A 25,795-nucleotide genomic window follows, 5' to 3' on the forward strand; every position below is an offset into this window, starting at 1 on the left:
ATAACTTTTCGAAATAATGGGATGGAGTCAGTGGTTTAATAAAAAGTCTTAAGAGGCTAACATCCCATTCTTAGAGATTTAAAACCTTTAAAGCCTGAACTTTTGTTCCCGACTTTTTACAAGTAATGAGTCTGTGGACTTTGGGGACCGTAAAGAATAAAGCAAAACGCATCAGAGGATATTGTGTAATGAGTAGACCGCAATAAAGCTACATGAATCTCTTCTGGGAGGAGTCATAGATTTTTTTTTTAGAAAGAGATGAGGAATCGAACAGCTTGGGGGAGGGGGAGAAACATTTACTGACTCAGCTCAAAGTTGAGCTTAGCATATAGTTTTGATAATTTTTTTAAAGGATAGAAAGCTTTAAAATAAGCTTGTTCCCAACAGGACAAGCTTTTTTCCACCTTACCTAGCCCACCTTACCTAATCTAAAACTGATATGTTTCGTCGGAATTTGTATAACCGCATTCTCCCCAGGCTCCAATCGGTTAAGATTCATAAAGAAGAAGCTGTTATCGCCCCTTTCCCATTCTCCCCTTCATCTACTTCCGTGGATCCTATCAGCAAATATGCTGGCTTCAAAATTTTTGAAAGATTAGAGTCCGCTTAGCTATTTTATAGTTTTTTAACGTTTTCAACCAGCATAGTAGACAGAATATAATGTGTTTTAGTGTATAAAAAATCATAGTAACTGAATAATATAAATATATTGTGTATTTTACAACAATATTAACATTTTGAAAAATGTGGCCTTTTTAATATGCAGCATATCTAATATTCTCAGGAATAAATCACGAAAGAAAGGTACTTTTAAGGGCAACTGTAGCAATTCGATGTTCACACATGGTCTACAACTTAGATTTTGACGTCCATATTTATTAAACCTGCAACGCAAGAGGTTGTAAAGTTTTGGAAATATTCTAAATTTAGAATGTTGAAAGATCAGTCGACAGTTTTGAATTCCTTCTACGTTTAAGTAGCATAGATGTCTGATTAATTGATTGCATCGGGTAATTGCCCACTTTTGTAACATATTGATGAACTTCTCCATCTTGCGTCTGTATTTCAATTACTGGACTATCAATTTGAGACATTTCACTGCTAGACAATATTTCAGGCACATAAATAGGCGGTGTGTTTTTTTCGTTTGCATTAGTTGTCTCGTTGAAACTGAAAGTGTTACTCTTTGTGAAGATGTTCTGTGAAGTGTTGTCAACAACTGATTTAGAGCTAGGTTTTCGTAATGCCATAAAAACCTCTTTGCTTCCGCCATTTATAAGTCTCCCAGGAATCCAACCGTCTGAGTCTGGAGCTTCATAAAGTTTCTTTATATGATCAGTGGATACAGGCATTCTTGGAAGCTCATCTAAAAACTGTTTTATGGGTAGATTAGTTGATTGAAATCTTTTTTGCTTAGAACCTTGATACTCTTCTCCGGTTACAGTTTTTATTTCTGAAAAATCTTCGTGCGTAAGTGTGGGTACTTCAATCCTATCAATCTTAAGGCTTGATGGGACGTAAAATGGACCTTCGTCCATAATAGCATCGTCATCTATGTCACTAACTCTTGACTCTTCTTTTCTCTCGTAAGGAGTAGTTTCAATTGTATTCTTTGGTTTCAAACGCATTTTAGCCCCAAATTCTTCTGCTGAAAGTGCAGCTAAGACATCTAAGCTGGTTTCTGAGAATTCATAATTCTTTTCTTTATATTTTTTTATATTATCAGAATATTGCTTGTAATCTTCCATACTTTCAGAATTTGTGCCATACGTTTTACGACTAATTATTGGCTGTCTTCTGCGAGTATTATAGAGGTCACCTTTTCTATTTTTGCTGGTCCAGTTACTTGGCCGTCTTTTTCGAAATGTGGTACCCTTTATAGAATCACCGGAGTCTCTACTTACATCAACATTGTATGAGGGCTCCTTTTCTACTTTTCTCTGGTTCGTTCCCACTCTTCTATAGTTCTTACCACCACTTTGGTACTCAGGGAAACGTTCTTTAATTGAATCAAATGTTGCGATATCTGATTGTGAATAATCACCATCCTCGTCTTTTCTCCTTTGAAATGTATCAAAAGTTTGTTGCTTGTTATTATTCTCACCATATTTAGCAATAAAAGGGTTGAAAGGTGTTTTTAGGTCTGACTCTTCTGAAATGTCCAATTCTTCTTCTAAATTTCCAAGCTGGTACTTGGTTCCAAAAGTGGTAGAGGGTGTTCTTACAGAAGATAATATAGAAACAGGCGCTTCAGTGTAACTTAAGGTCTTGTTCACCCTCTTAGGTAAATTTTTATATCCTCGCATAACGGGGGACCGTGTGCCAGTTTCTCCTAAAAGAGAAATATGGGGATCTAAAGTTATAATTGAGACATTTTCTTCAGCGACTTGTGGAACCTTATCAGTTTCATCCATTCGGTTGATTAAACTTTTATTTGAAAGTGTTGCGTCTCTTTCAAGGTTTTCAGCGAAATAATTGTATTCCAAGGGTTCATGCAAAAGCTCGGGGTTGAGCTCTTTTTCTGAATTTTTTACTGTATTAAACGGTATCTTGTTTCCATTTTTTTCTATACTTCTTGAATTGAAAGGTTCAGAAATATTATTTTTCAGTCTACTCCTTTTCTTCTTGAACTGCTGGTAGATTGCTCCGGAGGTTTTTTGTTCCATATCAGATACGATACTTGTTTTCTTATTTCTGTTTGAGCGGTCAAATGACCCAGGTCTGAAACTTTTCATTAATTCTGGTAGTTGTAGCAGATAAGTATCTTCCTGACTAGAGCTGTCGGATTCATCTTCGGTTGTGTTTATATAACGCTTATCAGCTGAAAGCTCATCTGTATTCCAAATTGAGGAGCCGAAATTGATTTCATTACTTTTTCCAGATGTTGCTAGCCTGCAAATAAAAAAATTAATGAGCAAAATGAAGGAAAATTATACAAATTGTATATATTTGAATAATTTGAACCTTCTCAGATTGACTTCTTGCTATCTCAGAAAGGGGTTAGGTTAGGAAAATAAAACTTTCAGGGATGGTTCTACAGGCAAAAGTATGTCCTGGGAAGGTATTTTGAAGTACCTACCTCCACTTCTTCTCCCTCTAGAGGGCCCTGACCTTTGATGACCTTCAAAAATAGCCTACGCGTGTTATAAAAGTGAAACCTTGCAAAATAGATCTTCTGCTTGAATGAAGTACAACAAAAATGTTTTCAGCTTCACAACTTTGCTCAATCCCAATTTATAAAGTTTTAAAGATATACAAATACATTTCCTAAATTTTGAAATAAAACATTGATATGGCTCAGAATTCCACTCAAATAACAGGAATTGCGGTAAAATTCTAGTTGACTGAATTTTGGCTGTTTTAGAAAGGGGTTAGGTTAGGAAAATGTAACTTTCAGGGATTGGTCTAAAGGCTAAAGTATGTCCCAGGAAGGTATTCTGTACCCACCTACACTCCTTCTACCTCTAGAGGGCCCTGAAATTTGCCTACATGACAGGTGTATACCTATTGAAATTTTGACAACACAACATTTTTCCTTAATTTTCAGTTACCAGTTGCCCTTTCTCTGCCTTTAGTTCTCAAAATCAATTGAGAAGCCATATCAATTTTTTTTCAAAATCTAGGAAATGTATTTGCATATCTTTAAAACCTTATAAATTGGGGTTGAATAAAGTTGTGAAGCTGAAAACAATTTTGTTGTACTTCATTCAAGCAGAAGATCTATTTTGCAAGGTTTCACTTTTATAACGCGCATGTTTTAAAGGTCATCAAAGGTCAGGGCCCTCTAGAGGGATAAGGAGTGGAGGTGGGTCTTCAAAATACCTTCCGGGACATACTTTAGCCTCTAGACTCATCCCTGAAAGTTTCATTTTCCTAACCTAACCCCTTTCCAAGATAGCCAAAAGTCAATAAACTAGAATTTTACCAAGGCTATAAATATCAAATACGCCCTTTCTGCTTAAAATAACTGTTTTTTCTTTTCCTCACACTCAGTCAATGTTGATACTCATAAATAGGTACCATGTATGCCAGGTAGTCCCTAGTTACTTTGTTACTTTGTATACTTTGTTTAATTTATGTAAAACACGGCAGCACCAGCCAAAGCTATGCTACTTTGTCTCTCATTCGAAATCAAGGGCCCTTATGCTTGAGCAGTTTTTCAAGAATCGGGAAAAAAGGTAAAACTTTAGTATAAAGTGCACTGTGCCGAGGCAGAACCCTTAATATACAGATACATTTTCGTTTCATGTTAGGTTTTAATGTTGCTCCTTACTTTCAGTTGAAAAAACTTTTTCTTTTGTTAATTTAATTTTTGACTATTTTTCAAATCATGCCAGGAAAACCCCCTCCCCTTGTAACATTTCTTCTGGCAAATTACCTTGTATATTTCCATCCCCGTAAAAAATCTCCCATGGAAAATGCCCCCCCCCTCCCCGCAAAGTATCATCCAATAACAAATGCTATACGTGAACAATATGGGTATATTGCGCAACTTACAGCCCTTTTACTAGAGGTTATGGAGGGCCATGTCATCATCATAAGCATAGTTATTGGATCTTTTGACTGTGCTGAATCAAATGGCTATTTGAAAGTTTTGACCTTATTACTTGGGAAAAAAGGGCGTGGGAGGGGAGTTATAGAACCTCAAATTTTTTCGGGCATTCAAAAAGGGCTCTAGAATTTTGATTCCCCTTCAAATGAGCTATCTCATGATATTCTAGTACTACTAGCTCGATATGATCACCCCTGGGGAGAAAAAAAAAGCATCCGTGATCTTCCTTCTGCCAAAAATACGAAGTTCCGGATTTTTAAAAACATGAGATTGAAACCTCTACAGTAGTGTTCTCAGATATGCTGAATCTGATGGTGTAATTTTGTTAAGCCCGCTTGACATTTTGTGATTTTTTCCCTGTTTCCAAAAATCAGGCACATTTTCTCAGGCTCGTAGCTTTCGTACAGTTCGTTACTACGAACTGTTTGGTATGAAAAAACCCCCGAACTATGAAGCTCTGAAGCCTGCCAACACCTGGACCGCAACGGTCAACGGTCTAAAATGTCTTGTGCTAAGTGTCATTGCTATGCTTACCTGCGTAACAAACCAAATCTAGAAGATTTCATGCGGAAGACTTCTGGAGCCATAATGTGGTACGCGCCATTCTTCTTTAACCTTGCCTTAAGGTAACTGGCCCATAATGATCATGCGCACCTGAGCACTTTCGCGCAAATAACTGAGAAGGAGTCATCTTATGTCTCATTAGCCCAAGGTACTTTCCCCGTAAGTTTCAAGCCAATCAGTAAAAAAACAGCCTACCTCTCTGCTCAAATTAGCATTAGGCTAGGACTAAGCGCAGGTGTAACTTTTCTACCGAGTCTTGCATTAGATTGTTATTTCACTAAAATAGGACCTTGTACCAAATAAGGAGTAAGCTCGTTTGCAGAGTTGTTATCGGTTTTTCTTTTAAAAGCCAGAGCATGAGTATATACGTGAAGAGTAGCGAACAAGTCCAATACTCTCCATTAGAGATTTTTGAAACACACCAATCTAGACCTTTCTTCTTGACTCCACCTCTTTCAGCACGCGCAATGACAAATTTTTAGTGTATTACGATAGGTTTATGCTGTTAGCTGACCGAATGGATTCTATTGCAACTGAACCCCTCTGTAAGTGAACCCCAAGCAATTGAATCACTATAACTTAACCCCCTTGCAACTGAACCACCGTGCAGCCGAATCACCATGCAACTGACCCACCGTGTAGCTGAACCCCCGTGCAACTTTACTCCCGTGTAACTGAACCCTCGTGTAACTGAACCCTCGTTCAACTGAACCTCATTTAACTGAGCCCTCATGGAACTCAGCCCCCCGGCAACTGAACATCATTTAACTAAATCCCGCATAACTGAGCCCCCATGCAAATGAACCACTGTGCAAATGGACCACTTTGCAACCGAACCACCATGCAACTGAACCAATGTGCCACTGGACCACTTTGTAACTGAACCACCATGCAACTGAACTACCGTGCACCTGAACCATTGTATAGCTGAACTTTCGTTCAACTCAACCACCTTACTTACATAGGGTAAAACACAAGTTAGAATCTTTACATGTTCAACGTTGTTGAAATCGTTTGCTTATTAAATTCATAATCTAAATAACTGCCAAGATGACTAATAAAATAGCTCCATTTTTTTGTCACAAAAACAAAGAAAATCGGACGTTACAAACTCTTAAAGCCAGATTTATTTCTCTTTTTTTATGTCTGCTAATGGGGGTTCCTTTCGCACTGTCACTGTCGCCCCCCTCTCTTGTGCCATAATTTTCTTCTCGTGAAAAACCTACAGAAACTCTCCCCTCCCCCCTTCAGAAAACTCCCAGAAAAAGTCTGTATTTTTCCCAATAACAAACACTACCTGTAACCAATGGAACAAATTACAAAACCTGAAAAGGTACTTAGACTTCTGTGTTTGGGTTCTCTGATTGTTTTGTAGCTAGGGAGAGAGGGAGATACCTAAAAGGGTGCATTTTAATGCCAAAACATCTCAACTATCTTTGACCCTTCGGATAAATACAGAATTAAATCTAGGGGAGAGACAAGAGGAGGATGGAGGTAGAAACTAGTTATAAATCCCAGGCAGTCCTAGTCGTTTTTCGTAAGTCGAAAGTGATTGGCCAATCATAGGCCATAGGCCGTACTTTTAAAAAAAAAGCACTAAAAGTTTGAATTTTCAGTCGAACAATAAAACATGAATAATTAACGTGATTAACAAAAACTCTCACTGTCCTTGAGGCAAGGGCTGTAGGTTATTACAAGCTATCCATTGTTAAAATTTAAGAATTTATAGAAGGGATGGTCGTACAAATTTCGGACAATGCTCATTCGATTGGAAATTAAAATTTCAAGTTCAATTTTGAAGAATCAAAGGTAATCAGAGGACAATCAGCCTCTTCATTTTAACCGCCATTTCCCCCCGAATGCATCCAATCAAAATTAAAACAAAATTGTTTTTTTCTAAATTTCCAAATATCATAGAAGCCGGCCGCGTGCCATGCTAGGGCCCGGTGGCGAAACCGCCGGGACCCAGCTAGTTTGTAATAAATTTGACTTAATTTTTTTTTTATGGAAATCCAGATGAGGCTGAGAACTTCTTATTTCAATAGAAAACTATAATGTCTTGATCTTATGATTTCCGGAATTAATAATTTCTTTAGGGATCGTATAGTTTATGTTTCTTTTTTTAATATAAATTTGAAAGCAATAGTCTGCCCCATTAGCATTAGTAATTATATAATTATATTAATAATCGGCAGCATTATATTATAATCTACGATGTTATTCCTTGCCAAAACCAATTTTGGTGCCGTAATTGGTAGCTATGTGTCCGAAAATGTCACTAATAATCCTGTGCTGCATAGTACGTAGTTTAACGACCTCAAATGGCTATTCTAAATAAAGCAGTTACGGACATTACTATGACGATTTAAATCGGAGTTCTCCTTGAGGTAAAACGATTTTATTCATGTTAGTGTATCGCTGTGATTGTTTTCTAAACGATAGTGTTTCCAGTCAGGAGTTGGTAGCTAGGAGGTAACGGTAACTGAGAAACCCCTTCCCCTCCTATACAAGCTATCAGAACTGACTGGAGTGGTAATTCATAGTAACAGATGCTGAACAAACCCTATAGAGAAAGCCCCTGTGTCCATGAACACAGCCTACTTACATAGAACTCCCAGAATTTCTTCGGGTCTGTACGGTTCTCTCTGACGAAGGGTCCAAAAAGAAAATATCTTCAGGATCAACGAAAAGTTTGGCACTTCTGTAAATAAAAAAGATATTGAAAAAAATACAAAAAACTCAGGTAAATATTTTTGAAATATCTTGTTTTGTTTTTAATCTCTTTACTTTAATTTAGTCACACATGACCAGGGATCGTCCACTTCCCGCCACTTGGTCAATATCATGGAGCACCGCGTATGCCACACAGTTTCACCACGTGTTGTTCAATACTACAGTCTCGGCACCGCTTGGCCCACTTAGGCCACGCTTGGGACTCGCCAACTGGTATAAGTGATTTAGCGTTCCCTCGAGCAATGGAACCGGTACTAAAATCAAATAAATGCCGAATAAATCTTTTTGTATTTACGTATTTAAAGGGTTTGTCTATTAGGATATTTATAATTACAACTAAAATTGTTGGAAAATCAGAACAAAATGAGCAAAGAAGCCATAATTGTTTCTCGTCTTTTTCTAATTGTTTATCCTAAGGACTCTTTGAAATTTTAAGCACGAGAAGTCGTAATAACTTTTTATTATTGGCAGGTTATCACGAATAAATGTAGTTGTTTATTGTTGAAATGTTGTGCTTTTGTAATTACCATTCCATAAGAAAAATGCTGATAAATATTCGGTAACCAGTCATCAGATCCCTTATAATACTCGAGTACACCGTAATTTTTTCTTTAAGGGGGGGAGGGAATTACAAATGTTTTCACGAAGTATTTCTTAACTTACTTATCGAAGCTAACAGAAAATAATTGAAAACGCTTAAAAATAGACTCAGAAGAGAAAACTGGGTAATTTTGTCAATTCAAAATTCAAAATATAGAATTTTATATTGAAGCATAACCTTCGACTGCTAGAATTCCACTAGAAAGGTGAGCACGCAATGCCTTGCTGAAATCTATGCAGAGCATTCTGATCAATATCTGTTAAGGGCTTCAAGAGGGTTCTTAGGGCCCACACCATCTCCTTGCCACAACCTTATATGCTACGTCTCACTCTGATCAGGATCTTTCAATGATCACTCAGGGAATGGAAATAATCAAATCATTGACAGTAATCATTTTTTTTTAATTATTCTTAAAGGTTGCTGTAGGTAACTCAGGTGCCCCTGGGGACGGAAAAAGTTACAGGAGGTACATTGAAGGGCATTTTTTGCCCTTCAATCAATAAAAGTCAATTAAAAGGGCATTAGAAATTTTAATTTTCATTAGAATGAGGCCCCTTCCAAGTCTCTATGACAACCCTTTCCACTTAAAGTGGAAAGGAAAAAAAAAATTATAGGATGCCCTTCACTCTTAAGTCAATCCTAGTGCGTTAATTCTGATTTCTGCTCATTTTTACAGATTAATTTAACAGAGCTTTTCAAAAAAGTGAAGACCCATTATTAAACTTATGATCAGCAGAAATGGACTGCTATAATAATTCAAAGTCAAACTGAAAAGAATACTTCTACCGAAGAAGATAAATAAAACCAAAACGAACAGATTTCATAGGCAGCGCAATAGCGCTGCCTAAGTAAAGAGTAATGTGGGCAAAATGCATTATTTATTTACTTTTGTTTTTTATTTTTTGCTTAGACCAGGGCACTTCGTATGAAAATAGTTGTCGTAGAAACTTTTAAAGGGGCTCATTAGATCGGAAATTTGAGGTTCTCGTGCCCTTTTTAATGCTCAAAACCGATTGGAGGGCAGCCAGCACCAGACACACCCGTCATTTCCCTATACACATCCAATCAAGATTTTGAGATATCCATTTTGTTCAGCGTAGTTAAAAAGTCCAGTAATTATGTATCTGAGGATGGCAATCACCCCCACAGTCCTCAGGACATGAGTCACAAGTTATGCCCCGGGGGTATATAAGGTTCTTATGGAAAGAATGGTCGTATAAACTTTGGAGGGTACTCAATGGGTTGGAAATCAAAAGTTCTAGTGGCCTTTTTAAGATTCAAAGTGATCGGAGGGAAAATATCCCCCCCTCACGTCCTCTTTTCCCCAAATACATGTGATATATAATTTGAGATAGCCATTTTATTTAAAATGTCTCAAGATCATATGAGAAGACCTTCGGGTAAAAAAATCCCCTCAGAACCTGGGGACAAGGGCTGTTAGTTATGCTCCAGGGGCATATAAAGTTTTATGGGAGAGTGGCTGTGTAAACTTTAGAGGAGACTCTTTTAATTGGAAACTGAAAATTTCCTTTTACAACTCAAAAGCAATGGAATGCAATTAGCCCCTCCCCCCCCCCGAACACCCTCTTTTCCCCAAACACATCTGATCCAAATTGCGAGATCCCCATCTTGTTTGAGATAGTCCTAAGGACATATAACAATGCCTGCAGGATTGACGCAATCCACCAGATCCCTTGGACAAAGGTTATAGATTATACCACGGGGCCATATAAGCTTTTCATGTATTGGGTGGTCCTATGAACTTCAGAATGGGCATTTCATTTGAAAATTGAAGCTATAATGCCCATTTTAAGAGTCAAAAGTGGTTTGAGGCAAACAAGCTTGACTCAGAGGCATTATATGCACGCTACTACTAATATTACTACCACTGCTACATTTACTACTACTACTAATTCAACTGCTACTTCTATAACAACTATTTGTAAGAATAAGAGTATTAACAGTGGCTTTGCTGAGAGGGGGGGCAAATTATTTGGAAGAAAAATTATTAAGTAGCTTCAAAACTGTTGCTCGTTTTTAGTTTCGACTTTGTTCTTTACTTTGAGCGAATAATTTTTTTTAAATTAATCAATCCACATTTATAATATAAAAAATGCGAAAAACAGTTTCCGAATATGTCCCAAACTAGTATTTATGCAAATATACCGCCTTCGAAACCTTATCATCTAGTAAATAGGTGGGCCTACTTAATGGCAAAATTGGAAAAATGTATTTTGCTTCCCGTTTCACCACGTTTGCTAAGGTCAAATTGTTTCCCCTGATAGGTAACGGTCTTTTACTTCCTAAAATATATCAGTTTGTATTATTTTCTTGTTTTAAAACTTTCAAAAATGGATATGAATGACACCCTCTACATCTGCAAACAGGACAGAAATGAAGTCACTGAAAAACAAGAAATCAGTGAAAACAAGAGATCTCTTTTTTATTGAAAAATATAAAAAGAAAGCATCGAAAAAGAAATGTCTTAGTGCTTTTCATAATAAAATTCGTACTGTATTTAGATAGGTCAAATCGGTTTTAGTTTAGTCATAAAAGTTAGTAGGGGGAGGAATTAGCTCCAGGAATCATTTAATTGTTTTGTTGTTTTTTTTTTTACTTCAAATATCTAAATCAAAATTCCAAAATAGCTCCATATTCTCTTAAGTGTAACTGGAAGGAATAGTGAGCGCTGATAACGTCCTATTCCATGCGTTTTGGATTTACATACTAACCCACAAATGTAGAACTGCCTCTATTTACAATACCATGCCGGCCTCTAGCTATTTTTGCTTTTCTTAATATTTCTTGTAACCAGCTCCAAAAAATAATCGACATAAAGTGCGGAAGATTATTACGGCTATTAGTCGCATTTCAGGCAACGCTAGCCCTACTTGTGTGACATTTATCTCTGCGTCGGCATGCTTTACAAAATGTTTTCTGCAAGTAGCATAAAGTGAATCCAAACAATATATGTATATTTTTCTCATAAATTAGAAATTTATGGTCACAAACAAGCGGTACCAGCCCATTCTCTTTATCTTTTGTTATCACTTTCAATATGTAGCACCAGCAGACTGAGCTTCGCGTGGCGAACGGAATTTAAAGAAATATTCAGGGCCTCCCTCCCCCTTCCAGAAATGTATACCTTCCATACCCTGATTTATACAAAAAAACTTTTTGTAAATTTCCAGATTTTTTTTTTTTTTAAACAAAGATACAAAAGGGAAGGTAATTTTCAAAATCTAGGCATCAATTCCTCCCATCTGGTTGGCATCCCTGGTAAGTTTTAATTAATGTAAGGTTTCTATCACAATGCGGCCAAGAATCTTTCGGATTTTCTGGACATTCTTAATCAAACACTGCTCAACGAATAAGTTGGCAATCCAAACATTTTTTTTTGAATACTTTAATTAAAAATACTGTCGCTATTTCAAATGTAAGGAAAATTTCCAGGGGAATTCTCCAAAGATCAGAATTTCCCCAGGGGTGAGGAGAAATTCATCCGCCGGGTTTTTTCATTGGACAACACCCTTTCTTGCTATTTTTTATTATATAAAAAAATAGCCTAACTACTCTTTAGGTGCCGTGTGTCACTTTATGATTGTCTTACAAAGTCAAATTTATAAAGAGCAGTTAAATATAAAAATTAGTTTATAAATAAGCCCCTAATTAGCTCTCTAGGATGTCTATATATCCGTCCACGCCTTTTAGTTCCAAAAATATCATCCAACTTGCACTTTTAGTGCACTATGTGGCACTTTATGACTGCCTCATCGAGTCTAGCTATGAATAAAAAACGATAAGACATGAGACTTATCTTTTATGAGCTCTTAGACAGCTCTCTATGATGTTCCAGTGCCTCAATAGCGACAAAGAAAAAATAAGAGGATATATCACTGCTGCCCATGTATAAGGTGATATTTTCTTGTTGTTCAATGGATATCACGTATCTTGCAATTTTCCTGTATAAGGTTTTAACAGTAATAATTTAAAGGGTGTAATTTTTGATTTGCTAAGACGCCATTTTCATATCACCTGGAACTTAATGAGGCGATGCATGGGGCTGTTCAAATAGTGCGAGTATCGTCATTGCTAAATAGTAACTTTTCTTTGTTATTGCTTGAATGAAAATGTCCTGTTGAAGACTTATGGGAGGAATTGGCTATCTTTATTTTTTACCTGCTTGGAGCATCCCACCCCCATTAGGTGGAGGAGTTCTCATGTGGTCCCAGAATAGGGACAGCTGGACTGCTACGTACTCAGTAAATTATTGATTCAGAATAAGCACGTCCTTAGGTTCAGCGATGTAAGATGGATTTCCGTTTTCTTATCCAGTTCCGTAAAAAACAGCTTTGTCCAGCTCAAAACTTTGACGTGCTTTGTAATGTTCGTAAAAATATAATTTGTGTCAATTTTAATTAAGTTTTCTAACACCCCTTTCCCCACAGGTTGTTTTAGAGGAAAGGAGTTGAGGGGCCACTCACCCCGGGTGCAGAAATTTTAGGGACGCAATCATTTTATAGATTTTAAAATTTTACTTTTATTAAAACAGAGTAGAGGTCGTGGTTGGCAGCAAGTTACCTACTTACTGTAATACTCGTATAATAATGCTTAATACTCACTGTAAGTATAAGCAGAATGAAGAGGCCAGAACCGCCACTGCTTTCTGCTGAAGGATAACTCATGCTCATTGACTACCTAGAGGTGGATCCCTCTTGCCCCCCCCCAATAAAAATGCTGAAGCTACGCCCCTGAGTATTAAGATGGAAATTTCAAGAATTATATGAATATACAGGTTATCAAAAGGACATATCAGCCGTGTCATAGCAACGGCAAATTGTAATAAGTGGAAACTTCGGGGACTTGATGAGAAGGATATTCAACTGACCAAAAGGCAGTACGTTAATACGTCTTTTGCTACTAGTACTAGTGTTATTGCTATTGATACTGCTACTATTAATGCTAACGATACTACTGTGAATACTACTAAGACTATGCTTAAGCGTATAAAGATGTGTATGACTGAGTCACAACACGCCGTCTATATGCAGGTGGTAAAAAGGACGTATCAGCAATATCATAAGAACAGTTTTGTATGCGAAGTTGAAACTTACAGGGGTTGTTGCTGGGTATGTTGAACTTAACAAAAGAAAACATTTGCATCCCATTGCAAGTGCCCCTACCTATACTAGTACTACTGCTGCCACTACTATTTTTACTACTTCTAGTACTACAACTGCTACTAAAGCCAAGACTGCTACTGTTAATTTTACTGCGACAACTACTACTGATACTACTATTACTGCTGGCACTACTGCTTCTACTACTAAAGCTAACGGTATTAAGGTGGAAAATTTCGAGAATATTGAAAATATATTGAAATAAATCGGATCACACTATGCCCATACAGGTTGTCAAGAAGACGTATGGATAATGCTCCAGAAAAGGTTGATGGCATCAAATTGAAACTGACAGGGTGTGTTGAAGGGGAAATTCAAGAGACCGGAGGTGCTATGCGCATACTGGCTACTAATTCTACTACTTCTGCTACAATTTTTGCTACTATTCAAATTAAGGGTATTAAGGTGAAGCTTCGAAGGAATATTTAGAAGGATATTGAACTAGATCAAAGCGAACTATGAGTATATAAAATTTCAAAAAGGTGACAAAGCAATATCTCAAGAACGGCTTACATTATTAAGTGGGACCTTTAAGGTTAATTTGTCGCAGATTTTTAACTAGTCAAAAGATACTATGTGTATTTATTTATTTATAACCCATAAATGAAAATAGATAATGACACTAAGGAGAAACAGAAAAGAAGAAAAATTAACGCAACAATATTATAACAAACATATCATAGAATGCCATAGTCAATATCATAATCAAACCGTATGAACATTTCATACCAGACCTACAAAAAAATAATTACAAAAAAAATCGATACGATAAAAAAGACAGCAAAAACAGCACATCATACAACAATAAACAACAATATCATTGCTAAGAGCAAAAACTACTTAACCAGTACTATATTGGAAAAAAGAAAACTAGGGGGTCAGTAAAAGAAATAGAAAAACTATTAGAATATACAATCATACTCGATGCCACACTGGCCAGTTGAGCGCAAGCATCGATAAAACCTTAGAGGGATACAAAATTTCTATTTTTAAAGTGGCCGGGTAAATAGACCAGATATTTATAATATCTATAATAGCCTCTTCTAAGATGGTTGAAATAAGATAAGAAATTTACGGCTGGAAAACAAAACTACTGTGAAGCCGAGCTAGACCCTTGCGGTTATATCGCCCTCTATTTGAAGATATCCTTCCATGTAACACGCGAATATTTGGTAAGGCATTAGAAACCAACTTGGAGCAGATTTCAAAAATTGATGGACAAAACAATATACCAAGCAATTTAACTTTTTCAGAGCAAGGTAATGAAAGTAAACCAAGCCTTAGAGGAGATACAGAGAGTTTACTAATAAAGCACAAAAACTCGCACTTATTCATGTTTATAGATAGGCCAACATCGCCGAGTAGAGAGGACAACATAAGGATATTCTAAGCCAGCCCCCGACGAGAAAACCGAACTAGAAAGACATCATCGGGATACGCAATATACTTTTTGTCAAGCGTATTTCTCAATACCAAACACTTCAAGCTATAGGAAACATGTTTTTTTCCACAATTGGCGCACTTTGCAGCAGCTGAGCAAGGATTATCATTGGTATTATTGTTAGTCCCAGCACAGCGGGGCATTTGGTAAATCAGAAGAGTGTGGGTATCTAGCAATGGGGTGATCTACCCCTTGACATCGGAAATAATGACGCGGTAATTCTCGATATATTTCGACACGGAAATGCTCATAATCCAAAACGTAAATTAAAGTTAATTGCATTTTTCAGTGCTGGCTGATCCAGAAATTCTAAAAGAAAAAAAAAATTTGAAAGTACTATTTTTATGGCACGTACTAATCTCGATAGGCTTTCTTTTAAAGACGATTCTGATACATTTTCAGGAAAAGTCCGAACAATACCAAGTGAATTTTTATCAGTTTAATTTTTAAGTTTAATTTTAAACACCAGATATGCTCTTAGAGACTGAAGCGGCAAGGGACATGGCTGACCGCCTATCTCGAGTGACTACGATCCTTTCATTACTCTGATTATCAGGTTTTACACTTAAAACCCCTTCATGACCATCAAGCGTATCTAATTTGTCTTTTCACAAGCCCTTGAATCGGTTGGAACGTTTTTCACAATTACATAGGTTTATTTCCAACCAGAATGGGAGCGGGGGTGGGAATAGATGGCTGGGTTTGAGTCTTTTCAGATAATGCACGTAATTCATTCAAGCAAGCAGGGACTTTACTGTTAAGCATGAAATACTCCGAAGGGGGGATTATCGGGATATCACTCGCACTTCAGGATTTCAAGAAGTCCGGCGCATTTATATCTTCGGCATCGCATCTTTGAGGCTGTGCAATAGAGTCTGAAACACTATTTCGTTGGGCGTTTTCACCAACTCGTCTGGGTGTAACTTCACTGAGAAATTATTTTTAGAGGGAAATTTTTTCGCATCTAACACCTCAGTAGCCGAAAAAAACTGCATATGTGCAGGTATTCCCTGGAGCATATAAACAACATAATAGCTAGCAATATCATTAAAACTTATAAAGGAGTTATTCGACTGGAAATTAAAAGTTCTAGTGCCCTTTTTAAGAGTCAGAAGTGATTGTAGGGATTTCAGTCCTCCTCTTTGGCCCGCCTAGGCCTGATTAATTTTCCTAACACATTCAATCAAAGTTTTGAGACAGCCATTTTGTTCATTGTCAACCCAATGCCTTCTTAAGACCGGAACATAATTTGCACTTTACTGAAAAAAAAAAAAAATGGTCGTGGATTGACAGTTTAGTGTACATATATTGAGATGATTCCTAAAAGTCTTAATAATGTTTTATTTAATAAACTCACAAAATTGAAATACTTTTATGTATTTTGTTTTCAGTAAAGTGCAAATTATGTTTTGGTCTTGAGAAGACATTGGGGTTGTCAACCTTACTCATGTTAACTTCTGCTCGTCGTCAGTTTGACTAGGTTATTTATTATAATTTCTGTTTGTCTTGGGTTTCATTTATTTATTGATGGCGATTTGTGGTAGTTTCACGCCTGGAAGATTATTGAACTTTAATTCTGCTGATTCCTGGTTTAATGGAGCTCTTTTCTTTTCTCTGACAAACTTATGTTGCGGAAAAAGTGTTCTTTAAATTAAATAAAATAAATGATCATATCAAACATAAAGATAACAGATACTTAGTCAAATGAATAAATTTAATCTGTTTAAATGAGCAATAACTGTTTATTTATTTTTATACCTGTTGATTTTTTCTCGAAAAGTACTCTCGAAATGGCTATCGTCCTTAGTATCTATGACATGTGCAAAATTACACAAGATGACAAACTACTTTGCACAAAGTTAGAACTGAATGAGGAACGTGTTGTTTTAGTGTCGCAAAGTATAGAAGGAGGCAGCAGGGAGGAGGAATTGGATTCACGACTGACCTTCTTAATTCAACTGAAAAAAGTCAAGAGGTAATTATGCACGAAAATTAAGCGCAATTGAGATCTGAGGCTAGAATACACTTGACAACCATTAACACAACGAATACCTCGAATGAAAGCTGTGAAAAGAAAAGAACGAAAAAATAAGGGTTCTAATACGGACAGGTCCTTTTATTAGACATTGAAAAACAGATACAAAAGTTACTGGATATTTCGATCACATACATTAAGTTACTGGATATTTCGATAACATACATTAGTAACTTGTTTATTTGTTTATCACCGTCTAACAAAAGGACCTATTCCTATTGAAACACTTTTTTTTTTCATAGAATGGTAGTGTGGTCTTGGAAAAAAAGTGGTTAGATGAAAAGCAATATTGACAATCATAACGAATTCCAGAACACAACAAATCCTATAAAATGCATGATTTTTTATACAGTAACAAGAAGGAGGAATTAAATTTACGTCAGACTTCTTCAACTTAATCATTATTGATTATTTGACACCTCATGACTTAAAACAAAGGAATAGCGAATTCATTTACCCTTTAGACGAGAAACTTTGTATTTATTTAAAACATCTTTTTGTTAGAATTTTATGCCTTTTAATATTTTTTCCAGGGTGGTTGAATCGAATCTAACTTGACGCAATGACATCAAGAAGAAGCTCATAGTATCTACAGTTAGCAGACCAGTGACAACGAAAATCAATATCAAACAGTATAGAGCGACCCGGCTCAATAGTAACCGAAACTCTAAAAACCGTAACTCAAAAGAATTGATTTTAATGCTGATTTTAGATATATAAGTTTCATCAAGTTTAATCTTACCCATCAGAAGTTACGAGCCTGAGAAAACTGGCCTAATTTAAAAAATAGGGGTAAACATCCCTTAAAAGTCATATAATCTTAACGAAAATCATGCCATCAGATTCAGCGTATCAGAGAACCTTAATGTAGAAGTTTCAAGCTCCAATCTACAAAAATGTGGAATATTGTATTTTTTGCCACAAGATAGATCACGGATATGTGTTTATTTGTTTGTTTTTGTTTTTGTTTTTTTTCCCAGGAGTGATCATATCGACCCAGTGGTCCTAGAATGTCGCAAGAGGGCTCATTCTAACGGAAATTAAAAGTTCTAGTGCCCTTTTTAAGTGACCAAAAAACTTGGAGGGCACCTAGACCCCCTCCCACGGTAGTAATTTTCTCAAAATCACCGGATGAAAATTCTGAGATAGCTATTTTGTTCTGCATAGTCAAAAAACAAAAAACTATGTCTATGGGGACGGTTTACTCCCCCACAGTCCCCGTGGGAGGGGCTGCAAGCTACAAACTTTGGCCAGTGTTTACACATAGTAACGGTTATTGGGAAGTGTACAGACACTTACAGGGAGATTTTTTTGGTTGTGGAGGGGGTTGAGGAGAGGGGGTTATGCGGGGGGAAATTTCCATGAAAAAAAATACAAAGTTGAAACAATAGGGAAAATCTTTTCAAGACAGTGGAAATCAATTCTGTGAATATTTCAACCCTATGTCCAAGGGCGTCTTCAGGACAATACGAGAAAGAGAGAGAATATATATATATATATATATATATATATATATATATATATATATATATATATATATATATATATATATATATATATATATATATATATATATATATATATATATAAATAAACTTACATTAAAATGCGAGAATCAAAACTAGCAATGTATTTTAAAAAACTTTTTTAAAATAGCCCTAGCATCCTTACTTCAACGAAGTTCAACCAGGACTGTCAAAAAGAGTGAAGTAAGATGATACATTCATTCAAGCAAAACAGAACAAAGTGATTAAATGCAATTTCTCAGAGCCAACCTTGTACATTGAGGTATTTTTTATCCAAGGACTTAAGAATAAGTTTTGAGCCAACCAAAAAACATTCGGTCCTTTTCGGGCCCCATTTTCGGAGGGATTGTGCCCTAAAAATTTCTTTATGCAAATTAGCTTCTTCTTAGCCCAAGTAATCACATTTGTAACCATCAAACTGATCAGGGTAGAAAGGTGGTTTTACTCATTTCCAGGCCCCCAAGCACCCTCCCTTCCCTAAGATATGTGCTCCTCTTGGTTCGAGAAATTATCCCTGAGTATTTGAAGCCAATCAAAAACCAAGGATCAAATATGCTCCCCTTTTCCTAAATAAAATATATTTGTAAATAATTAGTAATGTCCATAATTTTAAGCCCTTGCCCCAGGGACTGGGGGATCAAGTTATCTCCGAAGCTATTTTTATTAAATCTATAGTCATTTTGCAAAAAATGGCTATACGATACCATGGAGGGTTACGTGGGGGTGGGTAGCAAAAAAGGAATGGGAGGAGAGCTTGTTTCCCTCCGATTACTTTTAGCCCCTAGTAAGGAAGCTAAAAATCTCAGTTTAAAATTGAATGAGCCACTTTCGAATTTCACCCCCCCCCCTTCATACAAACTAGTCAGGGGGAAAATAAAGTTCATTATAGAATAGTAGAGGCACGTTAGTTTTAACTAGGTTGTACTAGAATGTTGCCTCTCATTGGTTTGTCAGCTAAACGTTGGAACAAAAAGAGATAGAAGCAAAACACAATAAGTAAATATTTAACAAATTATGTGTAATATCTGCCAAATTTGACGTTAAAAAAAGATAAACTATAATCAATAAAAAAATGGCGGAAACCAAGGGAAAATTAGTTACATAGTATTTAATTGTCACTTAAAAACAAAAGAACCAGGTGCGTAACCAAGGTAATGTTGGGGGCGGGAGGCATGCTGTTACAATTACTTATTTCTGCGTTTAAATGCATATTAAATATGCAAAAGAATTCACTGCAACAATTTTGATGGCAGATATTGTTTCAAAATATTAACGGCGCAGTTTCCACATCTATTACTTAATAAATTGTCATTGGGTAAAAGTCACGAATTAGGACTTTTCAAGCGTAGATCAGAGATAGTAGTGTGAAAATAGGATTCGTATCTCAAAAGAAGCCCTACTTCCTCCAAACCAAACATATCTGGTAATAATAATTTTGTCAATATGTATATAAATTTTATAGTCAAACAGTTCGTGGTAACGAACTGTAAGTAAAGAGCGAATCGGGTCAATTGTAACCGAAACTCTAAAAAACGAAATTTTGGTATCAATAGATATAGGAAAAGAATTGATTTATTATGCTGATTCCAAATATGTGATTCATCAAGTTTAATGTTACCCATCAAAAGCTAGGGGTCTAAGAAAATTTGCCTGATTCTCAAAAGAGAATGGATAAAAATATGGAATTTGCATTTTTTTTTTTTTTTTTTTTTTGTCAGAAGAAAGATCACGGAGTGTGGTTATTTTTTATTCCTTTTTCTTTATTTTTCCAGGGGCGATCGTATCAAACTAATGATCCTAGAAGATCGGAAAAAGGCGCATTCGAACAGAAGTTAAAAGTTCTAGTGCCCTTTTTAAATGACCAAAAAGAATGGAAGGCAACTAGCCCCCATCCCACGCCCCTTTTTTCCCAAAAGTCGTCCGATTAAAATTTTTAAATAGCCGTTTTGTTCAACATAGCTAAAAGACCCTGTAATTATGCCTTCAGCGGTAACATGACACCCCCAAGCCCATGGGGAAAGACCTGCAAAGTAAAAAATTTGCCCATTATTTCCGTATAGTATCCGCTATTGGGAAGGATAGGGACATTCTTCAGGGGGGAGGGTATTTTGTGCCTGTGATGGGTTTCCATCGCAAGAATTTTCTGTGAGGAGAGATATTTCCGGGAGTGGGTTTCCTAGGAGAGGTTTTAAACTGGGGAATTTGAAAGAATTCCTGTCCGGAATTCTTTTGTTTGTCTTACTTTCTCTTTGTCAGCTCAATTTCGCATGTGGAGACGTTCCGGGGGAATTGTCCGGGGGAAATTTTCTACGGTTTTTTTTTTCAAGGAAAAAAATCCACGGAAAGGAGTGGAAAAACGATTAGAGCTTAAATCTCTTTCAAATGAAAATAGGCTAAAAAGAATTTTTCAGGCTAAATCGTCCGCAAGAAATCTTACAGAGGAGGAGGAAGTTTTCAGCAAGGGTGGAATAAGAATGAAGAATTCTCTTCATTACGGAATAATTTCTTTTCGTTATGAGTTTTAATGTTGCTCCTTACTTTCAATTGAAAAAACTAGTTTTATTATTTAGTTTTTATCAAAAGTGAATTTTATCAAGAGTGATTTAATTTTATTGGGCTACGTATATTATTAAAACATATTGGCTTTATTTAGTTTCTTTAAGCAGAAGTCCAAAAATATCAAAGGCGTATTGTCTTCAATTTAAGTTTATATTTCCTCTACCTAATACATAACAAAGAGTAACAAATCACAAGATACTTACGATTTTCTTGTTAATCTATTATTTTTTTCTTCTGTTTTGATTTTCTTCTCCAATTCTGCTAGCACTTCCCCGGGTGTTGTAAAACCAAGGTTTTTCTGCATTTCCATAAATATTTCGTAAGAATCTCGAAATATTTTACTTTTTCCATCAAAATTTCTCGGTTTCGCTGGTAGGTGAAATGTTCTCTTTTGGCTCTCATCCTGAAGCTTTTCCTGCTCTTCTTCACTTTCCCCGACTTCCAGAGTCCGTTTACTTATTTCTTCGCCCGTTCGTTTTGACAGGCTAGATACTGGGATAAACGCGGCTGGAGGGATGTTAACTAATCCATCTCCCTTGGTTGACCTAATAGCCAGCCAAGTTACGACTGAACATGTCACTACAGTCGCTACAACTACAATCACTGCACTGGCAATTAGTGTTGTCTTTAATCGTTCAGATTTTTCTCCACTCATGGCTCACTCATGTTTAACTAAAATCTGTGAAATCAATTTTAACATATAGCAGGACTAAAGCCTAAAAACTGATTGTCATTTTGGATTCAATTTAGAAAAACAACATGTGTTTAATTTTGTGCCACAGAACACCGTTAGTACGATGTGAATGAAGAAAATCTTAGTCATTAATTGTAACAGCGAGATGTTTCGTGACCGCTGTACCGTAGCACTCTGAAAATTCGGTCAGCAATTTAGCTATCAGGAGTATCTATTATAGTTGGAATTTATGAGATAAGTTGTAATAAAAAAATACAATGCATTTGGTACTCGCAAGATATCCCGGCGTTATTCCGAAAGCCGTATCCAGGGATAAGAGTTACTTTGTTTTGAGTCCCCCTCCTCAAAAATTTTCGTTTGACTCATAAAAAGTGACAAAAATGCATGTTGATAAATTTTTGATGAATTCTTTAAAGTTTCTTTAATACCCCCTGAAAAAAACTACCCCAACTCCCCTCCGGACAAAAATCTTGGATATGGCCTTGACTATTACAAAAGCCAGAATAGTTAAGAAGCAAGTGAATCGACAGGAATAGGGAATTTGGTGGGAAAATCCCGGCAATGACTATGACCCGGGCTGAGCATAAGAGACAACTTTCAAGAAAATAATAAAAAGTTGGTTCCTCATTATTACAACTTTTTCTATGGTCTTATGGAAAAAACATAGAGAATTTTTTATATTTTTAGGAATTTGCAAATATAAATTTTGCTATGACTTCCTCTATCTAACGAACTATTTTAATAGTTCAGAAACTACTGTAGAAACTCTGGCTAACTTCAAGTCCCTGACCTTTTTTCAAAAGAAATTAAGACATAGACCTTTGAGTTATTTGTTGAGTTCATTAGTATTTAATATTTATTTAATAACTTTTATTGAAATAAAAGTAGAACCCATTTGGAAATCATTTAAACAATGGCAAAATAATGTATTAAGTAAAAAAAAAGGAAATTTGGCTCCATCTCCTCGGAAAAATCCCCCTTCCCACGAATATTCTTTAGACAATTTAATCCCGATGAAAATGTGTTTCGGACAATTACCCATAACATCTCCACGCGTGCAATTGAGTCGGCAAAGAGAAAGCAAGACATAAAAAGAGTTCGTATAGGAATTCTGCCAAATTTCCCAAGTGTAAAATTTCCCCTGAAAAGCTCACCCCCTGGATACTTCCCTACATGGGCTTAATTTCCTACGGGGAAGGGGGAAACTACCCTTACCAGACCTCAGTTTGCCCCCCTCCCCCCAGACCCGAGTTTGCCTCCCTGCCCGAAATTTAGTGTCTTCCAAAACTAAGATTAAACTAAGATAAACCTGCATAATTTAAGCATCAACAGGAAAGATATCAGTTTTTAACTACATATTTACCTTTATAATACTATAAAGTACCTTTATAGTATTTTTATAGTACTAAAAAGTACCTTTATGGTACCAAATGGCATATATTTTAGATTTTACTGTGATTTTCATTTGATTTCGGAAAATTGGGCTCAACTTTGCCCCACCCCAGGGTTTGACAAAATTACGCCCCTGCTTCCCTCCCCAAAGAAAATTCTCCCAGTGGGAATACCCCTAGAAGAAAATTCGTCCCCCCCCACGCGAAAAATGTATGCATATTTCACAATAACAAATAATATACGTAAACAATCAGCAAATTTTTTGACTTAAATCCTTTCTCCAGGGGCTGTGAGGGGTCATATTATCTCGAAAGGCATAGTCACTTGGCCTTTAAGCTATACTGAACAAAACGGCTATCTAAAAATTTTGATCGACAATTTTTGGGGAAAAGGGTGTTTGAAATGGGACCTAGCTGCCCTCCAATCTTTTTGGCCACTTACAAACGGCGATAAAAGTTTTAATCTCCATTGAATGAGCCATCTCCCGATATACTAGGATCGATGGGCCGATACGATCACCCTTGCGGAAAAACAAACAAACAAATAAACATTTGTTTGTTTTTCCGGGAGGAATTTTCCCCCTGGAAAATTCTAACCGCACAAAACTCCCCCCTGAAAAATTCCCCTGAAAAATTTTGCTCCGTGGAAAGTTACCTCCACACTGAAAATTTTCCCCAATTAACTCCCCGTAACATTCTCTCCGTATGTAAAACTACGCATTCAAAGAGAAATGAAGACGAATAAAAAGATATCTGTATATGAGCCCCAGAAAGTTCGTACCAGAAAATTTTCTCCCCATCGAAAATCTTCACCTTGGAAATCCACCCCATAGACCCCCACCCCTTTGAAAAATGTATGAAGGTTTCTCAAAAACAAATGCTACATGTAAACAATTGATAAATTGCAAAATGTACAGCCCTTTTCCTAGGGGATGTAGGGAGTCATGTCATCTCTACAAACAACACGCACCCTTGTTTTTTTTTGGGGGGGGGGAATTAAAAAATTCCAAATTTTTGAGATGAGAGCCTGAAAACTCCACAGTGGGTTTCTCTGATCTTTTTGTAGGTATGGAGGGGGAGCAGATGCCTCAAAGGGTACATTTTATTGCCAAAACATCCTAACTATCATTAACACTTCAGATAAATACAGAAACAGGCCTAAGGAGGAGGGAGGTTGAAGTAGAAATCGATATATAATCCGTTTTGATTTTCTGGAATATTTCTAGTCTACGCTAAAAAGAGTAACATTGGACCCAAGAACCAGCAAAATGTATTGTGTATAGGAGGGAGATTACCCCTTCATTATCCCCAGCCTCCTCCTCGTGGTCATAGAAACTTTAGGGGATGCTTATTCAATCAAAAATTAAGAATTTAGTCCCTATTTTTAAGTAAAACGTAATTGGAGACCAGCTAGCCCCTGTCCTAGAGTCTTATGTGATATCTGGTCCTTTTGTTACCCTTTAGAGATCAACATTTTGAGGTCTCTGAGGGGACATTTCCGTGGGGTGGGAGATTTTCGCTGAGTGATTTTTTCTGTGGGAGGAGTTCTTCTGAGAGGACACCAGCCCCCGAAAAAATACTGAGCCCCCTCACACAGTATAAATTGGATCTCCCATTGCAGCAGTGAAAAAGCAAAAATTGTGCTAATGTATGCAATATTAAAATACTTAAGGCCGCGCAAACGTCCAGAAATTATACTCTCTTTTCAGTCCTTTTTCAATCGCGGTAAATCGACAAACACTCAAGGTTATCAGATTTCACTGCCGTCATTAAACTCAAGGGGTTTCTCACTGAAAATTATGATTAATGTATATTCATTCTTCGTAATTCGACAAGTAAATAGGAATATTTATTTGGAAAAGAACTATTATTCGAGGAGAAAATTAGAGAAATTATTATTCGAGATTTTTTTTTTGGAGGAGGGGGGTTCAACTCTTACGAAAGAAATACCAGGAAAACACAGGAAAATTAAACATTTCGCTGAGAAAATTAAGCATTATACAAATTTAAGGTGGGTGAATCCCTCGCCTGCGTGTGTGCCTGTGGTCTGGTCATCATTATTTGCCAGGAGACGCGGTATAAAATTGTGGAAATTACAAATAAAAAGTACATATTTTCGGGTTTTTACTTCATGCAGACCTATTTAGAAAAATATAATTTAAATAATTGCTCGCAGCGAAGTGACAAATTTATTTCATTTTATCAAAAAGTTCGTGGTAACGAACTGTACTAAGGAGTGAACCGGCTCAATAGTAACCAAAACTCTAAAAAACGGATTTTTGATACCAATAGCTACATGAACAAAATCGCATTTTAATGCTGACTTTAAATATATGAGATACCTATCTAAAATTACGAGTCTAAGAAAAATTGCCTTATTTTAGAAAATAGAGGGAAACACCCGATAAAAGTAATAAAACCAAAATTACACCCATCCGAATCAGACTATCAGGGAACCCTACCGTGGAAGTGTTAAGCTTCTATCAGCAAAAATATGGATTTTTTTCCAGGGGTGATTA

At 36.4% G+C, this 25,795-nt stretch overlaps 1 protein-coding gene across 1 annotated transcript; it reads right to left on the bottom strand.

The window, feature by feature from the left end:
• Nucleotides 1–644: 644 nt before the first annotated feature.
• Nucleotides 645–21,983, bottom strand: LOC136025118 (uncharacterized). The gene is made up of 3 exons (XM_065700856.1): nucleotides 21,395–21,983; nucleotides 7,722–7,817; nucleotides 645–2,892 (listed from the first exon to the last, which is right to left on the bottom strand). Exons 1-3 carry the CDS (start codon nucleotides 21,844–21,846, stop codon nucleotides 927–929), a joined length of 2,514 nt encoding a protein of 837 aa, XP_065556928.1. The 5' UTR covers nucleotides 21,847–21,983; the 3' UTR covers nucleotides 645–926.
• Between the last annotated feature and the right edge of the window lie 3,812 nt (nucleotides 21,984–25,795).

Source organism: Artemia franciscana, chromosome 3 (genome assembly GCF_032884065.1).
Source record: "Artemia franciscana chromosome 3, ASM3288406v1, whole genome shotgun sequence".
Lineage (NCBI taxonomy): Eukaryota > Metazoa > Arthropoda > Branchiopoda > Anostraca > Artemiidae > Artemia > Artemia franciscana.

Coding starts and splice junctions, on each gene's coding strand:
- LOC136025118 (XM_065700856.1), bottom strand. CDS start 21,846: ATGAGTGGAGAAAAATCTGAACGATTAAAGACAACACTAATTGCCAGT. Junction 7,818..21,394: donor AATAGATTAACAAGAAAATC/GTAAGTATCTTG, acceptor TTTTATTTACAG/AAGTGCCAAACTTTTCGTTG. Junction 2,893..7,721: donor AGAAATTCTGGGAGTTCTAT/GTAAGTAGGCTG, acceptor TTTTATTTGCAG/GCTAGCAACATCTGGAAAAA.